Genomic DNA, 25688 nt, shown 5'->3' with positions numbered 1-25688 from the left:
TCACCTCTAAAGTCATTGGTTCCAGCAAAAAAAAAAAAAAATTCTTTCACCTTCCCTTTCTGTATTCTCACTGCATTAGTGATATTATTAATTTTTGCACCAGGGAAATGAGATTTTGTTAGCACTTTTGTGAAGCACTCCCGTTATCATAGAATCACCATAAAAATTATCTGCTTATGCTCTTTCTCTTGTTTATTCTTGCAGTTTTCGTTTTGGCTTCAGACCTCTTGCTTTATTTTGTTCTCCATTTGACTAATTTCTTGCTGTTTCTGCAGCCTTTCAACCTTGCACTTTGTCCTGCAGGGCTACTTGTAGGCATTATTTCTTTATTCAGGTCTTCTATGTTCTTCCTGGACTTCTGCCTCTGCACTTTCAGTATTATCATCGATATTTAAATTTTTTTTTAATCTTCTGTTAATACTCTCTACTCTACTATCACATGTCCACGCGGTTAGGAGAGTGGTTACACGTTCTGCAACCATATGCCTGGGAAAGGAGTGTCCTGTGTTCGATTCTTGTCGCTGACGTGAGGGGCTAAGGATCTTTCTTAGACATAACCAAGTTAGCTGGTCTTGGGCGTGGACTGCAGGGTTTTCCCTCCCACAAAGCAGGCAAACCAGTCTTAAGAACACAACGCTTCACTGACAATTACGCATGGTTGAGCATGGGGGTAACGACCCACCTTGTAGTGACTTATGAAACCCAAAAATGGGAGACCAAGGCCCTACACGGGGCTGTGCCAAAGAAGACTCTACTATCACATAATTTGTTCTCTTTGCATTCATTCTCAAAACATTTATTACAACAATATTTCGCCAGTTTTGCATCTCCTTCCTCAAATCATTCAACTATCTCGATGACTACATCTCACAAATGTTGCACTGTACAAAATCATGCAGGTTTAGCTTGCCGAACAATGACATCTTGGCTGCCTTGTTCTGGTATGCATAGGTGCCATACCAACAATATATAGTTTAAGGAAATATCAACATTTATGTACATTTAAATAACTGGCTATCTTGCACACTTATAAAACAAATAAATAAAATAAATTAACTTAGGATTATTATGAAAAAATTAGAAAAAAATTACTTATAATTCCCGAGCATTATGAATCAGTCTTTCACCAAATATCCTCAAATTCTCTGAACTTAAGATAGTGTTATATTGGTATGTTAATATATTTTGTATATCATCATCATCAAATTCCTGCCATGTACCCTCAAGGGGTGTACAGGATATGATAGTACTACATGAAAAAAAATTACATCATTACTAACTTCCTATCTACAATTTTCCTCCAAACCAGTCTGTTACTTGTCAAGACTCCAACATTATCAGATCTTATATTTCTATCGTCTAAGGCACTTTGTACCGTATCAATCCACCTATATCTTGGTCTTCCTCTAGGTCGTTTTGCTGCCAACCTGGCAGAGAACACTTGTTTTGCTAATCTTTCCTTGCCCATTCTGTTTAAGTGACCATACCACCTGAGATTAGCTCTGCTAACGCATTCCTGGATGCTGACAATGTCAAGTTCTTTCCAAATATCCTCGTTTTTAATATGATATTGCCATTGATGCCATCTGTTCATGCCTATAATCTTTCTCAGGACTCTCATATCTGCGGTCTCTAGTCTTTAGTCAAGTGTTTTACTTCTGACCCAGCTCTCAGATCCATAAGTTAAAACTGGTTTGAACACTGTCTTGTATACAGCTAATTTAGTGTTCCAACTAATTTCTCTCTTATTCCATATGAACTTATCCCACCATACCAGCTTTGCTGATTCTGTTGTCTATTTCCATATTTAATTTACCATCTTCACTAAAAATCATGCCTGAGTAGCTGAAATGTTTTACTTGTTCCACAGGTTCTCCATTCACAACACAGTTGACATTTTCAATGATTCTGCCTATTTTCATTGTCTTTGTCTTTTTATTGCTGACCTTCATACCATATCTATTACAACAGCTATTCAGTTTGTCAGCGAATCTTGCAAACTTGTAGCAGATTTATTTAGAAGTATAACATCATCCACATAAAGCAAAGACCTGAGATTAACATCTCCAATTTTGATATCATGTTTAATATCACTTTCCTTCATAATGTGATCCATATAGATAATGAATAACAGAGGGGATAATGAAATCTGGTGTGAGACAAGGTTGTCTTTCTTTTAATATGTTAAATAAAATGCTTCTTTTAACTTTGTCAAATGCTTTTTCAAAGTCAATAAATGTAATATGTCTTTCTAAATTGTATTCTCTTCTTTTCTCTGTTATTAATTTTTGGCAAAAGGCCAGGTCTATACATATTTGTTCTTTTCTAAATCCATTCCATGCTACTTTTAAAATAAAGTTTTCCAAATAACAAACTAATATTTTATTAGTTATTTAAAATTCTGTTATGCATTTTGTAACTGGAATTTAGAATACATATACCTCTATAATTTTTAGGGTCATCTCTACTATCTTTTTTAAAGATAGGGATCAGAATTGCTTTTTTTCCATTCTTTAGGTGGGTTACTTGTTGAATAGATTTTATTTAAAAATAATAGGAGTCTTTCTTTGAACCTTATTCCTGCATATTTATATAATTCTGAACCTAACTTATCTTCTCCAGGTGATTTTCTATTTCTTGTTTATTTCAGGCTAATTTCTAATTCTTCTTTAGTTATTTCCTTTTCATTTGCATTAAATGTTTACCAGTTAACTTTGTTAAGATATTTATGTGTCCACAATTCTGTATAGAAATTTAGAAACTCTTCTATTTCAATTTGGTGTTTAATTTTACGTTTTCTTTAGTATCTGTACTCAAATGTTTCAAAATCTTATATAGATTGGGTTTTATTTTATATAAATCATGTTCTAAATTAGAAACAAATTTTTCCATGATTCTCTGTCTTTTTCTGGTTTCTCTTTTAGCTATGGCTCTTATTCTTTTATATTCTATTTCATCTTCTAATCTTTTACTGCTTAACCATTTATGATATGCTTCTTTTTTCATTTTGATTATTTTTTTGATTGTATCATCCCATATCTTCAGTTTTTTTCTTTTCATTGAATTTTTTGGTCTTTTCTAAGCTTTCATTTGCTGCTATATTTAGTATCATTTTTTATATTAAGTCATTCTATTTCTATTTCTTCATTTTGTTTTATTTTATCTAAATATTGGTTAATTGTTTGTTCATATGTCATTTAATAATCTAGTTTTATAAATAAATGTTTTAAATTTTCTTTCTGTTCTTGTTATTTGTAGCTACTTAGGTGGTAATCTTAATTTTATTGTAACGAGGAAGTGATCACTACTTATTTCATATCCTCAGTGAACTCTAACATATAAAGAGAATTTTGTCTGTCATCTTTGATGAAAAAAAAAAGTATATATATAAATATATATATATATATATATATATAAATATAAATCAGCAAAATATAATATATATATTTTGCTGGTTTTCTAACTAGCATCATCAGAGCACAAATTATTACAACAGTGGCACAGAAGAACAAATAAATTATCTCTATAATCATATGGCAAGTTGGGACTGGCCACCTATCCTCTGGATAGTCTTTCACATAGGATTAAATGGAAGAAGCCATCCGGGTTACATATCTCACTATAGGTCTCAGAGACTATTTTTAGACATCTCAACAAGTATGGCTGTATTCATTTGCCAAAGATCTGGGAGACAATCATTCTGAGATCAAATGTAACTGACTTCTCCAAATTAACTTTATGGTTATCCATCCCCTAGAGGTTTTGTGGTTAATACACAAATTCTGTTTTGGTTACAGTTTGAATTGTTTCTACAGTTAATTGAGTGCTGTGTGCTTGCCAGAGTTGTAATTGATGCTGGTTAGAAAACCAGCAAAATGTTAGTACATTGAATAAATAAATAATTTTTTTTCTTCTTGGTATTTATACCATGAAGCATGCTGAGCCTATCCATGTAGATGCAGTAGGGGTTGGCAACTTTTTTTTGAGTGAAGAGCCATTTTTGATCTCATTGAAAAAAAAAAAAAAAGGAAAAAAATGAAGAGCTGCATCTCACCTTAGGCTGGGGAAAGGGAGGAGTTTTTAAAAGTGGAAGGTGTTTTATTAAAAAGTATATAATTTGAAATGTTATTTATTAATACTGAAATAACAATGAACATCCAGTTAGGAATGAATTAATGTGCCTTTTTCTGCTAACTCCTTGAGTGAGTCTCTCCACATCACATTGAGCTGTAATTTTCATCTTTAAACATGCTGAAACTTGCATTGTTCACATAGATTTTTTTTTGATATATTTTATGTTTGAAAATATTTGCTCACAGAAATACTCTCTTCATTGGCACATCAACCCGAAAATTGGTAAATATAGCAGCACATCACAACATCCTGTCTTGTGACTTCCTTTTTATCTCTTCATAACTCTTAGCGCCAGTTAGCATCATTATGTTATATTTGTTATTCCAAATCATTCTGACAATTAACTAATTTCTTACAACAAATCAGCCATTTTCATCTGTAAAACTGGTTTGGGTAGCGTGCTTTGCATTATCACATACTGAAGCACTTGATGTAAAGTAAACAGCCTCTGTATTCACAGAAATACATCATACTAAAATCTGAGAAAAGTCCAAATGCAATATTTTCAAATTAATATATGTCCAGTAAGCAACTCCATACACTGAACACAATTTGGTCACATCAAACACATGGATATTATTTTGTTCCTATTTTAACTATTTTATACTTGTCACTGCCACAACAATTAACTTTCAACACTTTGCAGTATGTGTGCTCATAATGTACAGGTCTCTAAATGGGGGAAATATTTGTGGTGTGTGCTTCTCATACATGTAGGCTAAAAGTTAAAGAGCTGTGGTTACGCATTCAAAGAGCCACACATTACTATCGTGCTATTGAGGATACTCTGTTTTCCACCATTAATCCTTAACTCTCATTATGGTTTCTACTATATATATTTGTTATTCCAAATCATTCTGACAATTAACTATTTTATTACAACAAATCAGCCATTTTCATCTGTAAAACTGGTTTGGGTAGTGTGCTTTGCATTATCGCATACTGAAGCACTTGATGTAAAGTAAACAGCCTCTGTATACAAGTAGCCTAATAGTGAAGATATAACTCAATTCTTTGCCAGTATAATTTACTCTGCAAGCAAGTGAAAAACTTTCTACATCTGTATATGTGCTGGATGAGAAGTGGTGCCAGGAGGTCACATTTAGTAGATAGGAAGTTGAAATTCAAAGGCCATATAAAGATTGCAAATTACAACTCAGAGGATAATTGCAATGCTGAAATGAACATCGACATGTAAAGATAAAGAAGTAATTTTGCACCTTCACAAGGCTTTGATCACAGCCGGACTAAGACAATTTTGTGTCCCAAGCAAACTCCTTCTTTGGTACTCCAAGGTTTTTTTTTTTTTTTTTTAATATTTAATACTTCCTGATTGTAAGTAGGTATAGGTTTTCTGAAATGATTAATAATTTCATAACTTCAAGATTTCTACTTATCATTTCTATTCATTAACAAAAAACCTCCACATAACCTTTAAAGGAATGCAGAGAACCGACCAGGGATTCTGACCTAACGTCCAATCCTCACCTTCTCGTGGTGCACCCTGTTGGGTATCTACTTTGATACTGAACGAACGAGGATGGGCTGGCAATTTGGGATTTAGCCGAGCAAATTGTATTCTTATTGGTTAAACCAAAATAAAAAATGATGGAACGACATGACAAAATTTCATGCTGGCTGGGGCGTCGCCCGGTTAAACAAGGCCCCAGTTGTTTTCGCCAGGGAACCAGGGCGAACAGCGAAAAGTCAGCTACTGGAACAAATCTGAAAACAAACCCCAACTCAGTATCACCAGTTAAAGATCGGTACTATCAACATAAGAAGCCTGAATGGCAAAGAAATGGAGCTAGCTGAGGAATTAGATAAGTACCAGATTGACATAATAGGGTGACTGAAAAAAAAAAGACAAAAACTGGTGAGATCTTTCTGAGCAATAAATACAAAATGTTATATTCAGGCAATGACAATCAAGGAAAAGAAGGAGTAGCCATAGTATTCAACACAAAATACGAGGCTAATCTTCTTGAATGGCAGTCAGTCTCAAGTAGAGTAATGTGGGCAAATATGAGAATGGGGAACTGGACAATGAGACTTATTTGTGCCTATGGTCCCACAGAAGGTTCTACTAAGGTAGAAGTCTTTAGATAAAGCAACTGACACAATGAAAAAGGAAAAGTTGATCCTTGTTGGGGATCTAAATAGCAGAGTAGGAAATGATTGTGAGACATACAAAAATATTTTGGGAAAATTTGGAGAAAAGACCAAAGCTAATAATAATGGCAAATATCTGTTGGATTTTTGCTCAGGACATGGACTGGTTATTACTAACACCATGTTGCAACATAAAAATGTGCACAAATTCACATGGAGAGAAGAGGCAAGGAATAAGAAACGTCTCATTGACTGTTATTGTTGATAGTGATGTTTTCTCCCTGATTCAGGACACCAGAGTGGAGAGATCCAACAGACTAAATAGTGATCATGGAAGTGATCACTATTTAGTCTTGAGCAGGATAAAATTGAATTTCATATTGAAAAGAATAACATGTAAGAAAGTTTTAAAGCGAATAAAAGTTGAGCAGCTCTCAGATGTGAACTGTAGACTAAAATACACAAAGATTATTGAAGAAAAAATGAAAGCGTTTGAGAACAGGAATCAAACCTTGGAGATTCAGTTGTTAACTCTGAAGAAAACATTGATTGATTCTGCCAGAGAGGCATGTGGTGAGGTTGTCTGCAAGGATAAAAAAAATCAGAACTCCCTGGTGGACACAGGAAGTTAAAGAGGCAGTGAAGGAAAAGGAGAAAGCATATCAAAAGTTCATGTCAATTAAGTCAGCTTGTGCTCTTCGAGAATACAGAGACAAATGCAAGAATGCTAAACACTGTGCTAAACAAGAATGCTAAACAAAAGTCATGGGAGGACTTTGGCAAGAATATAGAAAATAAATATCAAGTATCTGGCAAAATATTCTGGATGTTGTTGAAGAAGCTTAGGAATGGAGGAAAGAGTTCTGTAAAAGGAGTTAGAGATGATAAAGGTGACATGAAAATAGGAGAAAAAGATATCCTTAAATTATTTTGGATGGAGTAATTATTTGGAAAAACTGCTAAATGTGTATTCTGCCCCAATCATGCAGTCAGGAATACACATATCCATACTTGAAGTAGAAAAAGCCATCAAATGCTTGAAATGTGGAAAGGCAGCAGGAGTAGATGATATTCGACCAGAAATGCTGAAGTATGGTGGTATAAGAATCTTACAGTGGCTGCACTTCATAGTTCAGAAAGCCTGGATAGAGGGATGAATTCCAGACGAATGGAGTAGAGCTCTCATAGTACCCATATATAAAAAGGGAAATAAAACTGAATGTGAGAATTACAGAGGTATTTCCCTTCTGAGTGTTCCTGGCAAGATCTATACAAGTATACTTGAGAAACGGTTGAGAAGTATTGTGGAAGAGAAGCTTGGTGAAGAACAAGCTGGATTCAGGCCAGATAGAGGCTGTCAGGATCAGATCTTCACTTTACAACAAATAGTCGAGAAAGCATGGGAATAAAACAGAGATCTATATTTAAGTTTTGTTGATTTGGAAAAAGCATATGACAAGGTGCCAAGAGAGAAACTATTCAATACGCTACAGTTATATGGTGTCAATGGGGCATTATATCAAGCAATACTTAGTTTTTATTTGAGTTGTAAATCAGCAATTAGAATTGAAGGAAGTACAGGAAGATGGTTTAATGTTAAATCTGGTGTGAGACAAGGATGTACATTATCCCCTCTGTTATTCATTATCTATATGGATCACATTATGAAGGAAAGTGGTATTAAACATGATATAATTGGAGATGTTAATGTCAGCTCTTTGCTCTATGTGGATGATGTTATACTTCTAAATAAATCTGCTACAAGTCTGCAAGATTCTCTGACTAAATTGAATAGATGTTGTAATAGATATGGTATGAAGGTCAGCATTAAAACGACAAAGACAATGAAAATAGGTAGAATTGTTGAAAATGACAACTGTTTTGTGAACGGGGAACCTGTGGAACAAGTAAAACATTTCAGCTACTTAGGCACGATATTTAGTGAAGATGGTAAATTAAATATAGAAATAGACAACAGAATCAGCAAAGCTGGTATGGTGGGAAGTCAATTGAATAAATTCATATTGAATAAGAGAGAAATTAGTCGGAACACTAAATTATCTGTATACAAGACAGTGTTCAAACCAGTTTTAACTTATGGATCTGAGAGCCGGGTCAGAAGTAAAACACTTGACCAAAGACTAGAGACCGCAGATATGAGAGTCTTGAGAAAGATTAGAGGCGTGAAAGATGGCATCAATTGCAATATCATATTAAAAACGAGGATATTAGGAAAGAACTTGACATCGTCGGCATCCAGGAATGCATTAGCAGAGCTAATCTCAGTTAATCACTTAAATAGAATGGGCGAGGAAAGATTAGTAAAACAAGTGTTCTCTGCCAGGTTGGCAGGAAAACGACGATAGAAATATAAGATCTGATAATGATAATATATTGGAGTCTTGACAAGTAATAGATTGATTTGGAGGAAAATTGGAGATAGGAAGTTAGTAATGATGTAAATTTTTCATGTAGTACTATCATATCCTGTACACCCCTTGAGGGTACATGGCAGGAATTTGAGGGGCTTTGCCTGGTTAAACAAAAAAATAAAATAGTGGATACAAAAAAAATTATTAAATTATTGGTTATTAAAATATTATGGGTTTTACACTTTTGATTTTATCTATTATAATTTACATATATATTTTTCTTGATTTTAAATTTGCGAAAGTTTTTATTCTTTCACTAATGTCTATTTTCTTAACAACTGTATTTTCAATAGATAGTAAGGCTAAAGAATTTAATATTTCACTACCCATTGTTGATCGCAAATATATTTTGATAAGTTTCAATTTGCTGAAACTTCTCTCAGCTGTTGCTACTGTAATAGGAATCGTCAGCAGAATTCTCAATGCAACCTACATATTTGGAATTGTATTCTGCAAATTATTTGCTTTTAAAAATTGTAAAGTTTGCAATTGTGAATTGATGTTGTCCGGAAGTAAACTGTTTAGAAATTTAATTTCTTCAAAGAGCTCGTTCCTGTCAATGTCACTATTATTTTCATGATGAAGAATTGAATGCAAATCCATAAATTGTTTTTTTAATTCATTTAAATCGCCTATTTTAGTTATATTAAAAAGAAAACCCCAATTTCGCTCGTACACAAACAAATCTTATTTCAAACGAGCTTGAAGAATATGCAATCCACATATTTGGAATTATATTCTGCAAATTATTTGCTTTAAAAAATTGTAAAGTTTCCAATGGCGAATTTATCTTGTCCGGAAGTAAACTGTTTAGAGATTTAATTTCTTCAAAGAGCTCGTTCCCGTCAATGTTACTATTATTTTCATTATGAAGTTTTGAATGCAAATCCATACATTGTTTTTTTAATTCATTTAAATCGCCTATTTTAGTTATATTAAAAAGAAAACCCCAATTTCGCTCATACACAAACAAATCTTTTTTTCAAACGAGCTTGAAGAAAGATTTGTTCAAATCTTTCTTCAAGAGATGTTAACATCGTGTCCAAAATGATGTTGAATATCGTTATTCTAAATGTTGTTCTCTCATCAACAGTAACAAGAGTGTCTTCAGATTCATAACTAAATAATTTCTTCCTACGAATTATTCTTTTTTCAGTAAATATTGGCTCCGTTCCTAAAAGCTTTGCTAATTCTTTAGCTTGAGTCAAAGCATTTTCAATTTCTAGTGTACGGTATTGTCTATTGAATTCCGTACATGAATTTAATAAATTGATAACCGTTTTTAAATCCATACTTTTTGTTTGTATTGATTTACTAACTATGTTAATCCGATGAAGTATGTCATACCACATAACTAAAAAAGGAATAATTGCAAAGTTTTTCTGCTAGTGGTGGCTGCATCGATTGAATTTTCACTAAGTATTATCACTGCATCATGAATTTCGACAATCTGATACCTAACTGACTTTATGCATTCAATACGACTTGACTCTCCCAAAAAGTTTCACATACTGCTTTAAAAGTGAAATTTGGTACAGTATCAGTTAAAAGTTTCCATCTAGCAACGTATGCTGAAAATAATGCGTAAAGCCATTTAATAACACCAAAAAATGAAACAGATTGTGGGCAAGACATTGCTGCATCTCCTATAACTAAATTTAAAGAATGGCAGCCACAAGGTATATAAAATGCTCGGGGATTTACTTGCCGTAAACAAGCTTGAACACCTTTATTTTTCCCTCGCATATTGGACCCATTGCCATAGCCCTGTCCTCTAATATCATTAATATTTAATTTTAAACTAAAAGCAACTTAATGATCTTATCATATAATGATTCTCCTGTAGTTTCATTGATTTCATAGAATGAAACAAAATGTTCTTGAATAACTAAAATAGACTCTGTTAATGCTACGATTCATAGATTTATCAGTCTAAATTATGTTCTCTTTTTTTCTCCATTATTGTTAGAGGCTGTGTGATAATATCACACAGCCTCTTTTACTGCAATAGTTAAAGAAAGTTGTTCTTTGTGACTAATATCTGGGGTGCAATCTAAAATAATTGAAAAGTATTTTGCTTCTTTGGCACGCTTAACAATATCATCGCAAACAGCTGATGCCAAAAGAGAAATTATTTCATTTTGAATAGTTTTGCTGCAATATGTTACATAGGTTTCCTGCGACAAAATGCGACGTACATGTTCATGCATAATGACATCATATTTACTCAATAATTCTATCAAATCCAAAAAATTGCCATTATTTGGAATATACAACCGATCTAATGAACCACAGAAAGCCAAATTATGGGTTGATAAAAATAATATAATATCACACAGCCTTTTCAATACATTTTTCCAATGCTCTTGTTCTTTAACAATGACTGGCTGCATTTCTTCATCTATTGTTTTACTTTTTGAACTCTCGTATTTGTTTCACCTATTTGAAATAATTTTTTACATGTTCTGGTGAATTTTCATGACTCTTTAAGTAATCATTTATATGTTTCCACTTACAATGACCAACTGATCCTAAGGCTGAAGTTACTTTATTAGAGTAAAATAATTTGCAGCAAATACAAAATACTTTGTTGGCACTCATTGAATAAATAAGCCATTTTTGTAAATATTTTTCACCATTAGGAGTTATTCTATAATACATTGATGCTGAAAAACATCGATTTTCTGTGTCTCTGGGATAAACGAAATCAGTGCTTTCATCACTGGTACATTCTAATAAATCTGAAGATAAATATAATCGCAAACTGCAGAGTTTAATGGGAAAGGCCATGTGTCAGGATCATTATACTGAAAAGTATTTTCAGAAATGTTCTGCGTATTTTCTTTGAAATTTGTCACTTTTGAATTTGAAATTTGCAAATCATTATTTTCATTTTTTTGATCTTTTTCATTTAGACTTATATCATCAGAGTTTAATTCTCTAGAATTTTCATCACGTGATGCATCGTCTTTTATTGAAATGTTAAAAGAAGTAGTCAGGTGTAGATGAATTTGTTGATTTTAGGAAGTTAGTTAAATATTTTGCACGTTTAGAAATATTTCTTTCTTTTTCTAATTTTCTTTTATGGTTTTCTGCTCCAGATAATTTTTTAGAAGACATTTTGAAGGGTTAGAAATTCCAAATTTCTATGAATAAAAAAAAAAAAAAATTGAATTAACAATAAAAGGCAAAAAGAAATACTTAATTATTTCAAACACATAACACATACAAAAACACAGAATGGACAAAGATGATCTTGTATAATTCTAATTTAATGAACTAACACCTAAAATTAGAATCAATATGGAGAAATCCTTTGTTTGACAACTTTTCCGAGAGAGTTTTAAATTAGTCAAGTGGTTTCGCCAAATTAGCTAAACCAATCTTTGGGTTACCAATGTATTGATTGGCATTGGCTAAGCCAGTGCCAATGTGTCACGTCGTACCAATATTCGACCTTTTGTGCATGCTTCCACCTCGCCTACTGAATATTATGTACATTTTTTGATTTGTTTATTAAACTTTGATAATTCGAGCTTTAATTAAAACAACTTTATAGTACATGGTATTTTTAATGTAATTTCTTTGCGATCCATCCTATCAAATATTTTTTAAAAAAATCACGCATAATGAATAGTGATGATGACTGTTATAAAACGAAGTCCCTGCTATCTAGCGGTGGTTTATTTTACTGTTACCATTTATTGTTGCTATCAATACATTCTTCACTCACCCTATGGACTTTTAATAAGAAATAAGACCCTAAAGGCTCTATTGCTGGCCTTAGTTTTGGTGCCCCGGTCAGACCCTCCCCCACACCCATTAATCCAGCACTGGCTTTGATACAACCTCATCTGGACCATTGTAAGCAGATATAGTCTCCTGGTTTCCCAGGTGAAGTAGATACAGTGGAGAGAGAGAGAGAGAGAGGGAAAAAATCCAGGAGAGGGTAAAAGATGATGAGGACTGTGGAATGGGGATTATGAGGATAGATTAAAAATTTGTCATCTGCAGACACTAACAAACAGTAGTGGGAGGGGTGATATATGATATGATAGAGACCTACAAACATTTGAGTCGGTCATATAATATAATATACTAATAGATGGTATTTTTAATTTTATGAAGAGTGGAATAAGGATGAAAGAGTGAGGGGGTAAGAGGGGAAAAAGAGTTTTAGAGCTAAGTTTGAGGGATTGGATGCACAGATTGCAATGGATTGCCTTTTGAAGTTGTGAATGCTGATAGAATAAATTCAAGAATAGGTTATGACAGCTGGTCAGATTGATATTAGCCTCTTTATGGTTAATACATTTCTTGATAGAGTTCCTGACTGCCTGGAGATTTGTGGTAGTATTAGTAGCAACAATAATAATAATTGGACTAGTTGGTATGTCCTCCATATAGGAATATACTCTTTTATAGCAGGAATACTCATTGATTTCACAAGAGCCTTTTGATTTCACAAGACAGGCCATACCATGAGAGGACGGAGTTGATAGGGGGAGACTGTATATTGTATTTCACTTGCTCATTCTTCTTCTGGTTCCCATCTGCCATACGGCCGGGGGAGGGTAGCTATATGCTACCATTCTAGGGAGAGATGATTATGAGCAAGGTGGTTTCCCGTTGCCTTCCTTGCCGTAAGTATTTATGACTGTAACCTGTGTGTTCACGGGGCCGGTTTGCCTGCTTGCGGGATGAAAAACCCCAGATAAACTGGCGGAAAAAACCCTGCTGCCGACGCCCAAGACCGGCTAACTTGGCTATGGCTGAGGAAGATCCTTAAGCTCCTCACGTTGTGGACGGGAATCGAACCTAGGACACTCCTTCCCCAGGCATATGGTTGCGAAGCGCAATGCCACTAGGCTAACCTCGCGGCCCAAAATGAGTTAAGAGAGAGAAGACTTAAAAGGTTTGTTGTCAGAAGTGAGAAAGAATAGTGACAGAGTTGATCAGTACTGTGAATCTGTTGCCGTGGTGTAAGGAATGAGTTGAGAAGAAGTGCAGTGAACATAATTGATTTAATTTTAAAAATTTATGGAATTTACAACCGTGTTAAAAAAAACTTTTTTATTATCACGACATTTCGATCTTCACATCAAGATCATCAACTGGAGCATACATCAATATACAAGACAAGCTGAGTTACATTATTAACTGTAAGCTAAAGAAACAATGATTTGATCACATGTTATTCTACTGGCATGACCTCTAGTGAAAAAAAAAAAAATTACATCAAGCTAAATTCTATTTATGATGACAGGAATAAACATTCTTTCAGATGGTTTTCTTTCAGAAACAATGCTGTCCTATTTTTAGTATTACAATTCTTATTTTTGCTTTTAAGATACTGGATTTTCTACAGTCCTGTTTATAGTTGTTCTTAGTGAGGAACGTTCCGTTGGTCGAATATATACCTTCCATATGTTTGGAATTTTTAGACCATCATTATTGTTCAGATTGGGGTGGTTGATAATAATCTCAAATGCTTCCTTAAATTTTCGTTCATACCATGTTTTAGTGTGATGTAGACGGCTAGTGCTTTTCCAGTCAACTCTGTGTAAGGAATTCAGGGCGTGATCAGAAAGGCCAGCTTCACCATAATTATCATATTTAATGTATCGTTTATGTTCTTTTTGCCTGATAGGAATTGTGCATCCTGTTTCTCCTATATATGGTATGTTGTTTTTGGAAAGTATTAAAGATAATTTTAAATTCGTCTTTTAGTACCTGTTCGTTGGAAGAACAGATCGTCTGCGCACCTAGTTTTTGTGTTGGGTGATGGTAGGAGTTTATGTGTATATATTGTCCCGTATGTGTTGGTTTCCGGTAAAACATGGTATGAACGGAAATTTAAGGAAGCATGTGAGATTATTATCAACCACCCCAATCTGAACAATAATGATGGTCTAAAAATCCCAAACATATGGAAGGTATATATTCGACCAACGGAATGTTCCTCCCTAAGAACAACTATAAACAGGACTGTAGAAAATCCAGTATCTTAAAAGCAAAAATAAGAATTGTAATACTAAAAATAGGACATCATTGTTTCTGAAAGAAAACCATCTGAAAGAATGTTTATTCCTGTCATCGTAAATAGAATTTAGCTTGATGTAATTTTTTTTTTTTTCCACTAGAGGTCAAGCCAGTAGAATAACATGTGATCAAATCATTGTTTCTTTAGCTTACAGTTAATAATGTAACTCAGCTTGTCTTGTATATTTATGTATGCTCCAGATGATGATCTTGATATGAAGATCGACATGTCGGGATAATAAAAAAGTTTTTTTAAAACGGTGTAAATTCCATAAATTTTTAAAATGAATGCTGATCACCATGTAACTCTAAAAGAAAGGATAATTGATTTAATGTACAGGTTGTTTAGAAGACAGTGTTCAGTATATGTGGCTGTCTGGAGCAATTTAATAAGTAGATGTTCCTGTACTGCAGAATGGGTTGCATGTAAGTGGCTTTAGTAGTGTATCTTTGGAAAGAATCTGCTATTCTTTGAGGGAATTGGATACACAGATTTGATGACTAATTGTTAGGACTTAGCAGTTGCATATGGATGAGTGGTTATAATGAGTATGAGAGAGAGAGAGAGCTAGAGATTACATGATGGGATTTCACATAACTCACTTCAAAAGTGAGTTATGAGTTATGTGAAAAACAGAAAATTTTTCTGTTTTTCACATACTGGAAAAAAAGAGAGTTGGTTAAAAATCTTTACAGGCCGCTCATTTGACCCGAACAAGATATGTGGATTGCATGAGCACTTGCAACTGTGGTGGTCAGTTGTAAATTAACAACTTTTTTAGCCTAATCTTACTTTATGTTCAGTTATATATAAATAGAACTTTGATGCAACATGAATTTTATTCTCAAGATCAGTCTTTTGTGTTTATGAATTTCTTCCTTTATTTTATTTTTTTATTTCTAGCTCCGCCGTTTTCGTACCTTAACGGATATGGTTACAGATGCAAAAGAATGGCTTAAACATCCATGGTCATCCTATTCCTCTTCAAAAAAGCAAGTATGTATGAGCTGTATTTCTTTTTATCTGTTTCCTATAACTAATAAAATAAATATCCGCATTTGCAGTTTAAGTAAAGAAAAATAAAAATACATTTCATTACAAAATAATAGTTTCTAATGGCACAGCACTACTTACTTTTCCAGATTCCTGTAGATATGGACTGTATTTCAACCCTAGTACTTTAAAGAATTGTGTGATACATATAAAGAGGACAGTTAAAAACATTATGACTCCCTGTTATTTCATATTTGGAGGATTGAAGTGGTGTGGAAAAAAAAAGTTTCATATTTGGTCTCTATGCCAGTGTTTATGGATTGTGTAAAATATAATTAAAATTAAGAAAAAACCCTTAGCCCACCCACTGTGCTGATGTATTAGATTTATAACCTTTCGTAGGGAATCACATAAAAATCTACCACTCCACCTCACTAACTGGCATTTGTATCATGGTGAAAGTCAGTATACATGATAGAGGTGTGTAATGTACTGTTCATTTGAAGTGTTGATTGATCTGGGCAAAAGATCAATTAACAGGCATGATTGTAGGGTACTGGTGGGATAGTGGCAGTATTTAGATAACTGCCATTATTGTGGACTGTTTGTGAAGAGCTGCATTTAAGATATTCTAAGAATGAGTAGAACAGCAGTTGGTTTCTGGAACATTGGCAGGTGTGCACTGCTTACTGATGCTTGTGGCAAGCACAGGTTTTCTTGCCTTGTGCAAACCATCATCATCTGTTTCCTGATATGTATACATTCATTGTGTGTACAAGATGCTATGACAGTACTCCATGATTAAGTTTACATCATTACTGATGGTCTTTCAACATTTTCCTCCCAATTATTCTTTCACTTGTCAGTACTCCAGTATTATCAGATCTTATATTTTTCACTTCTAGGGCTCTTTTGACTACATCAATCTATCTATGGTTTGATCTTTCGCTCGGTCTTCTTCCTTCCATCTTAGTTACAAATGCCCTTGGTCTTCTTCCTGCCATCCTAGTTACAAATACCAGTTTTCCTAGCCTTTCTTCCCCATTCTAAATAACTATGATCTTACATTTGCTCTGCTCTTACATTTTTGAATGCTGTGTTAAGTTCCTTCCCAATATAATTTTTAATATGATTGTGCCATTGATGCCATCGATCATTTTTAATAATTAATGATTCTACCATTGATACCATCTATTCATTTCTACCCCTAATTTTTTTCAGGTCCATGAGTTAAAATTGGTTTGAAACTGTCGTATATACTGTCAGTGTTTCCGTATTTATATGCCATCCTCACTAAAAACTGAGCCTGAAAAGCTGAAATATTTTATTTATTGTGTACATTTTCCATTGAGAATGCAGTCGAAAGTTTCCATGTTCCTGCCTATTGTTATAGCTTTGGTCTTTTTATTGCTGATTTTCATGCCAAATTCTTATAGCTGTTATTCAATTCAATTTAAAGAATCCTGGAGATTTGCCCTGGATTTCAGTGAGTATGACATCATCTGCAGTAAAGCAAAGTGCTAAGTTTGATATCTCCAATTCTAATATCAGGTTTAATGTCACTTTCTTTCATAATGTGATCCATATAGATATGAATAACAGCAGAAATAAAGTGCACCATTGTCTAAAGCTCAAGTTAACATCAGACCATCTTCCTGTACCTCCTTTAGTTCTTCTAACTGCTGATTAACAACTTAAAATATAGACTCGAAAAAGCACAAGGGATAAGTAATACTATTTAGTTAACGCCATATATTTCAGGCTGAATATTATAGGCCATCATCAGTAGTTAATTATAAATTAGAAGACGAACATTGAATTGATTTGAAAAAGTAAGAGCCATGTGATGTTATACATAAAACAATGCAATGATATAACGGAGTAGTTAATTATAAATTAGAGTAGGAGTAGTTAATTATAAATTAATTATAAATTAGAACACGAACATTGAATTGATTTGACAAAGTAAGAGCCATGTGATGTTATACATAAAACAATGCAATGATATAACGGAGGGAATGTTGCAATATTAATTATTCATTAGCTATTTAAAAAATATTTATGTGCAATTAAAATAAGACTTTCTCATATCTTAGAGAGAGAGAGAGAAAAAATTCTGATTTAAGTTAGGATGGTGAAGTAAGGCCGCATTCTAATTTATACCAACTTTGGAGTTATCGTGTTTCAGACCATAGGATGTTGTAGTCTGTATCTCATGGCACGAGTATCTCTTAAACAATAAATACAGACTGTATTGCTCTGCATAACTGTGGGATTTTGAAAAGGCTTTTTGCACCTTGTTGTATTCTATATCCTGATCTACAGAAAGTTAATCAGTAACTGATCTAAGAGAAAAATGTAAAGGAACTAAGCTATGTGTAAAAGCACACACTAGACAAAAGTCATAGGAATACTATGGTAAGAATATAGATAGATATCAGAAGGTGCAAAATACAGAGCTATTTTTTGTAAAGTAAAAATCTGATCCTGAAAACTACTTTGGCCTGAACCATGATCTGAGTTTCTGCTCCACAATTTTTTAAACTTCTTCTCAGGTATGCTTGCATAAACCTTACCTGGAAACACTTATTAGAAAAATTTTTTTGTAATTCACACATTCGGTTTTGTTTCCCTTTTTTTTTATAGATGGGAATTATGAGTGCTCTATTCTGAGTTATGCAGCATAGACTATGAAACTTTTATACCTTCATATTTCAGCATTTCCAGTTGCATGATATCTATCTGCCTTTCTTCATTTCTGGCTTTTGATAGTGTTTCTATCTCAAGTATTGATTTGTACTCTTGATTGCATTCTTCTTAAATCTTTTCTACCACTGTTTCTCAATGCTTCTCCCACTCTTTCAAAGCATTCACTTAAGATATCCAAAATATCTTTAGTTTCAGTTTTCAACTCCCCTTTTTTTTTTCTTTTTTTTTTTTTTTGATTTCTGTTACTGTACTCTTGCCTATATTTCTAAGCCTTTTTTCAGTATCTTCCAGAACATTTTGCACCTTTTGATATTTATCTATATTCTTACCATAGTCTTCCTATGACTTTTGTTTAGTACTTTTACACATAGCTTATTTTTTTTTTTTTTTAATATTTTTCTCTTAGATCGGGTCCCCCCCCCCCAGGACTACCTCTTTCAATTCTTGCATTCACCATGGGATTCTGATTTTTCTCTCCCTGCATATAACTTCCCCATGTCTGCCTGAGTCAATCAGTATTTTCTTCTGAGTTTGTTACCGAGACTCCAACATATGGTTCTTATTTTCAAACTCTTTCATTTATTATTTTATTTAAAATTTTTAAAATAATGTTCGTTTAGTTGAGTCTCCAGTTCACGTGTAAATGCTACTTGACTTAAATTCTTTTCGTTCAAACTTTGTTACATATTTTTTTTTATAATATTCATTTTTATAGTGCATAGAACTGATGATCACTCCCACTTCATATGTATGTGTTATATCCTAAACAACTCCCAAGATATCATTAGCAATGATAGTATAGTCAGTATGACTTATCTTCTTTCTTGTGCTTTTCCTCTGTGTGAATTTGTACACATCATTATGAAACATGTTATTAGTGATGACTAGTTCATGTCCTGAACAGAAATTCTGCAGTTTGCCCTTTTTTCTGAATTTTCCCAAACACTTCCATATGCCTGGGATTCATTTCCTCTTCTGCTGTTTATATCTCCAACAAGGACTAGCTTTTCCATTTTCTATGTCAGAAGTTTTCTGTAGTGACTCAAAACATTTTTTTCCAGGAAATTTCCCATGCATATGCCTATAGATGAACAACTGGAATGGCTGAGCATGGAACCAGATATTGGGATAATAAAATTTACTACAGTAAAACTTATTTCTTCCATATGGCCCTCAGAAATTAGCACACAGTCATAAGGATATGCCTAATAATCAATGACTACATCTATGGTTTGCCTCTGATAATTGTCATAATATCTTTGAAGACTGGAAAAAGTTGACTTTTCGAAGAATCTTATTTCAAGCTTGGCCATGTGGTCAGTAAATGTAGGGTTAAGCAAAAACTGGAAAGAGGAATCACCCCACTGTCATTGTCCAACAGAAATCATTCTGCAAGTATTACCCTACCTATCTTTGCATCATCACAAATAGCTGTATATTCCCATGGTTTTTATGGAAAAGGATGGAAAATTAGTTTTCCTTCTCGTTCTGTTTCTCCATCTGGCTGAAGACTTAAGTATGTTGTAAACCCATGGAAAAAATATATATATATATATAACATGACTTAGTGGATCATTCCTCTCAGAAAATTGGCATCATTAAAACGCTTCTCAATAGAGCACACATCATCTACCTTCATTCTGGTCAAGAAATTCACCTTAAACTAGAACTGGAAATTGCCTGAGGAATCATGCAGCAGAATGACTTTAATCCAAAGGAGAAGATCCACCATATAATTGAGACTTATAAGCTGGGCTTGACAAATCTGTAGCCTACTTGCACATGGCAAGTGGCTACAGACTGGACAAAATAAAATATTTTTTGTACAGCTGGCCTTTCTAAAAAGATGTCAGGATACAAGAGTGATACCTAACTGCTTTAAACTAACAATCAAATTTCAGTCAAAAAAGCTCTCTGTATATATAAACGTGCCAGCCTTGCACTACTACAAGAGCAGATTGCTGCAACGTGCACCATCCTATCCATGACGATCAGCTCCTCACAATCGGAGCTCTTCGCGATACTTAACCCTAAACTTTGGTCCATTCTCTCGGACATCTCAGAAGCTTCCGCACAGAAAGAATTCCAAAAAATGGAAAATAAGCACATCAAAAAGTTGAGCAACCTGTAAATTGAAACCACAACCACAAATTCAACCACTCCAGACAGTAGTCAATTTATCTTCAAAAAGGCTCAACGAAGATGTCATCAGTGCCCTAAGCCTTGGCCATAATCTTGCCGTCGCACCGAAAGGAGTGCTGGCGCTAGATATAATATACATCAAATGTGGAATCTGTTGCTTAGCTCTGGAAATAGCCAATAACATCAGACTTGACGTTGCCATTATCCTAGCCAAGTCATCACTTTGGAAAAGTAATTTATTGTCTGGCCAACTCACTGCTCTCAGAAAATTATGGAAAGAAAAAAGTATTGTCATCACCAGAGTAGATAAGGGTAATGCCACAGTCGTTCTTAATGCCATGGAATATAACCAAAAAGTGGAGATTATCCTCTGAGATTGTGCTACCTACATCCCACTAGTACATGTAAAAAACTTACTTTAAAAAGTATCCTCCTGGCCACTGCACATTACAAAAAAAAACTCAAACCTTTCAGTTCTTGCCTCCCCCACTACCACCAATATACGGTTTACTAAATATCCGCAAACCTAATTTCCCCCCTAAGATCTACAGTAGATGCCACTAATGCCCATTCTACAAACTGTCAAAGCAGCTGGCTAACTCTCTTACCCCTCTCTCACTGGACTTACCACATCCTATATAAAAAACTCTACCCATTTTAAAACCATAATACAAAATCTAATTTTAAATAATACAGACATATTGGTACGCTTTGATATCACCTCACTGTTTATCAATATTCCCTTAAATGACACCTTAACACTCTTAAAAAAAAAAACGTTTTTCCTTCTGATATCTTAAATCTCTTTTCCTTTGCCATCAATTCTGGTTATTTTTCTTGGAAAGACAAAATTCACAAACAGATAGAGGGAACTGCTATGGGTCCCCCCCCCCCATCAGTTTTTATGTGGAAAATTTTGAAAAACAAGCCATAGACTCAGCCCTTCTCAAACCTTCTATCTGGCTAAGATATGTAGATGGTGTGTTTTCTATTTGGCCTCATGGCCCAGACACATTAAACTCCTTCCTCATTCACCTCAACAGCCTACATTCAAGAATCCAGTTTACGATGGAAAAGGAAAATAACAATAGTTTACCACTCCTAGACACCTTAGAAACATACCTTCCTAATGGTAATCTTTCCTTCACTGTATATAGAAAACCTACTCACACAGACAGATAAACTCTTATAAACTCTCCCACCACCACCACCACCACCCCTCTCAACAATATGGCATTATAAAAACTCTAACCAAGAGAGCCCACAATCTTTGTTCAAGTGGAACTGCCCTTTCAACTGAACTCAACCACATACACAACACCTTCCTTTCCAATGGCTACAGCATTAAAAAAATAATCAGCTCCTCCCCCATTCCCTGGCCATCTCTTCAGGAGTTCAGTAATGCCATCATCATACCCTACGTCCGTGGCACATCAGAAAACATAGCCAGGTCCTTAAAAAAGTACAACCTCCACGCAGCGTTTAAGCCCCACCATAAACTTCTACCCTTATCCGTTCTACCAAAGATCAGCTCCCTCCTCTCTTAGTGCCTAGAGTTTATAAAGTACCTGTTCCTGCAAGCTGGCTTACTTTGAACAGACAGGTAGATCAGCCACCATCAATCTGGCCTTGCAGACCATGTTTTGGATATAACCCACAGGATCTCCTGGAAAAAACCACCATGCTCCACCATAGTAAATTCAAAAAAGAAAAACTTTTTTGAATTTAAGAAATTTAAAAAAATTTAAGAAAATTAAAAAACAAAAGACCACTCAGTCTCCAAGGATTCATTTACATTTCAAATTCCTTTACCCCCCCCCCAACAAGTATTTGTATATTTTAGTCTATAGTTCACCTTTGAAAGCTGCTTAAACTTTGATTATTTTTTCAATTTTCTTACACATTTTTCTTTCTTGTGTGATGTTCAATTTTTATCTAGTTCAAAACAAATGATGATCACTTCCTGTTACATCATTATCATCATCAAATTCCTGATATTTACCCTCAAGGGGTGTACAGGATAATTATCATAGTACTGCATAAAAATTTACATAATTACTAACTTCTGATCAACAATTTTCCTCCAAATTACTCTGTTATCTGTCAAGATTCCAATCTTATCAGATCTTACATTTCTGTCTTCTAAGGCACTTTTTACTGTTTCAATCCACATGCATCTTAGTCTTCCTCTGGGTCTTTTTCCTATGTCCTGGCAGAGAACACTTGTTTAGCTAATCTTTCCTCTTCCATTCTGCTTAAGTGGCCATCTTGAGATTAGCTTTGCTAACACATTTGTGAAAACTAATAATGTCTTTCCTAATAGCTTCATTTTTAATTTTTTAATATATTGACATTGAAGCCAGCTGTTTAATCCCTTAATCTTTCTCAGGGCTCTCATATCTGTGGTCTCCAGTCTCAGATCCATAAGTTAAAATTGGTTTGAACACTGTCTTGTGTACAGCTAGTTCAGTGTTTTGACTAATTCTGTACTTTTAATTCTGTTTTGACTTATTCTGTATAAATTTATTCAACTGACTTCAGAAGTTTTGATTACTTTTTTTCTACTTTTATGGATATGTATTTCTGTTGAGAGTTTTTTACCACCATGCTGATACTTCTTGTTTCAAGTAATTACTCCAAACATCTAGAATTGCTTTATGTTCAGTTTTCATGTCATTATTATCTCTGATTCCTTTTGCAGTACTTTTTCCTCCATTTCTAAGCTTTTCATTAGCCTACAAATTATTTTGACACCTTCCCGATATTTATTTTCTATGTTCTTACCAAACTCTTCTCATGACTTTGTGTAGCTAATTTTCCAGTCTTCACTTTCTTGCAATTTTCTCTGTATTCAATGAGAGCACAGGCTGACTCACTTGCCGGGAACTTTCTATATGCTTTCTTTTTTTTCCTTGACTGTCTCCTTCACTTCCTGTGTCCAGCATGGAGTTCTTATTTTTATATCCTTACAGACAACTTCACCACATGCCTCTCTGGTTGAATCAATCAATGTTCGTTTCAAGGTTTGTTATTGAATCTCCAAGGATTGGTTCTTGTTTTCAAACTCTTTCATTTTATCTTGAATGATGTTTGTGTATTTGAGTCTACAGTTCACCTCTGAAAACCTGCCCAACTTTCATTTGCTTTAAAACTTTCTTAAACACTCTTCTTTTCAATATTAAATTCAGTTTTATCCTACTCAAAACTAGATAGTGATCACTTCCTATTTCAAATCTTCTGTATACTCTTGTGTCCTGAACCAGTGGGGGAAATCGCTATCAACTATAAAATAGTCAATGAGACTTATTTATTGCTTCTTCTCTCCAATTGTAAACTTGTGCACATTTTTATGTGGAATATGGTGTTAGTAATAACTAATCCATGTCATGAACATAAATCCAGCAGGCATTTACTATTATTAGCTTTGCACTTTTCTTCAAATTTTCCAAAAGCATTTCTATGTCTGATAATCATTTCCTACTCTGCTGTATAGATCTGCAACGAGGACTAACTTTTCCTTTTTCATCAAGCCAGCTGTCTTCTTGAATGACTTCCTATTTCAGATTCCTGAATTCTTCTATCCTTATTCACAGTGTCGACAGTGGAGTTTTTATTCCAATCTTTGCAGACTACTTTCACAGACACTGTTTTAGCTAAATCACTCAACATTTTATTCCTGTATTTTCACTCAGTCTCTAAGGATTCATTTAAATTTCAAATTCCCCCCCCCCCCTCCAAATCCCCAACAGTATTTGTATATTTGCATCTGTAGTTCACCTTAGAAAGCTGCCTAAATTTTAATTATTTTTTCAATTTTTCTCGCTAATGCAATATTCAATTTTTATCTTGCTTGAAACAAATGATGATCACTTCCTATTTCAGATTCTTGAATCCTCCTATCCTGAAACAATAAATATATCACTGTCAACAATAACAGAATCGATAGAATGCTTCTTATTTCTCTCCATGTGAATTTGTGCACATTTTGAATTTGAAACATGGTTAATTTAATGATAGTCCTTGTACTAAAACATAGATGGTAAACCTATGGCACGTCCGAGAATTTTGCTGGCACGTCAACAATTTACAGGTGACATCCTTTTATACGCTTATAAATTATTCAACCATTTTTTTTTAATTGTTACAATACGTACAAGTTAAATTTTGTTTTACATCAGACAGCAGCTATGAAGATGTGCATATTAACAAAAGATCGGGAGATCCAAAGACAAAGGCAATCGTTGAGTTGAAATGCTAATTCTCTTCAACCGAAATCCATAACATCTGAAACTGTCATAACAACATTTACTATATATTTCTTAGTTTTAACACATTCAAGACGGGGTGTCGTTTATTGTTCCGACCGAACCTCTCATTACTGGTGGGCTCAACTCACACAAATTTTCAACCCTTGGTTGAATTTTATTCCTGCTTGTTTGCGTTTAAGCTGGCAGGCGAACTCACACACTCATTATATGTACAGTGACCATATTTTTTTTGGAGAAAGTAAAGGATAAATCAGAAATTGTTTCATAATAATAATAATAATAAAAGGTTGTGTTTATTTGTTTCACTAAAACTAAAAAAGCTTTATAACGTTTATTGTAAAATATAAGCATATACATAGCATTTTAAACAATCATATTATTACTTAAAAAATTTAATTTTGATATTTTTCACAAAAATGAACTTTTGTTAATAAATCAGGTTTGTGTTTTAAAAATTCATAAAGCTATATACAATTCATGTTAAAGTTCCATTTCGCATAAATTCATGCTTTCAATGTTTCAATTTTTAATTGGTTATTTTCACTGGTCCACATATTGTTCACTAATGAAAATACTCGTTCAGTGGGGGCATTAGATCTAGGAGACATAAGCAAAATTCAACTATTTTTAAAATGTTTTTAAAAGATACATGTTTATCTGCGAAATATTTAAAAATTTCAACCCATCTACGTCGGCAGGACTTGTCATTTTGTCGCCATTCTTCGATCTTTTCACTGGTGACATAACTTTTAATACACGAAACTTCAAATAGTTCGCCATCATTTATATTTAAGTTCCAGTGATTGTAAATGATCAAAACACTTTCCTCGATCTTCGCCCACAGAGGAATTTCTC

The 25688-nt window shown here is 33.9% G+C and overlaps 1 protein-coding gene across 4 annotated transcripts in view; it reads left to right on the top strand.

Annotated features, from left to right (window-relative positions):
- The window catches only part of LOC150107481 (nucleolar transcription factor 1-A-like), a 554391-nt gene that overhangs the window by 222734 nt on the left and 305969 nt on the right, over positions 1–25688 (top strand). For all 4 annotated transcript variants that reach the window (XM_090391894.1, XM_090391895.1, XM_090391896.1 and 1 more), the window contains exon 4: positions 15625–15717. In XM_090391894.1, coding sequence (XP_090248020.1) covers positions 15625–15717 — 93 coding nt within the window. The remainder of the gene's footprint in view (positions 1–15624; positions 15718–25688) is intronic.

This window comes from Typopeltis vanoorti, chromosome 4 (assembly GCF_054136105.1).
Source record: "Typopeltis vanoorti isolate ZY-2024b chromosome 4, IOZ_Tvanoo_1.0, whole genome shotgun sequence".
NCBI lineage: Eukaryota > Metazoa > Arthropoda > Arachnida > Uropygi > Thelyphonidae > Typopeltis > Typopeltis vanoorti.
The sequence above is the reverse complement of the archived record's forward strand: the minus strand, read 5'-3'. Positions and strand labels throughout refer to the sequence as shown.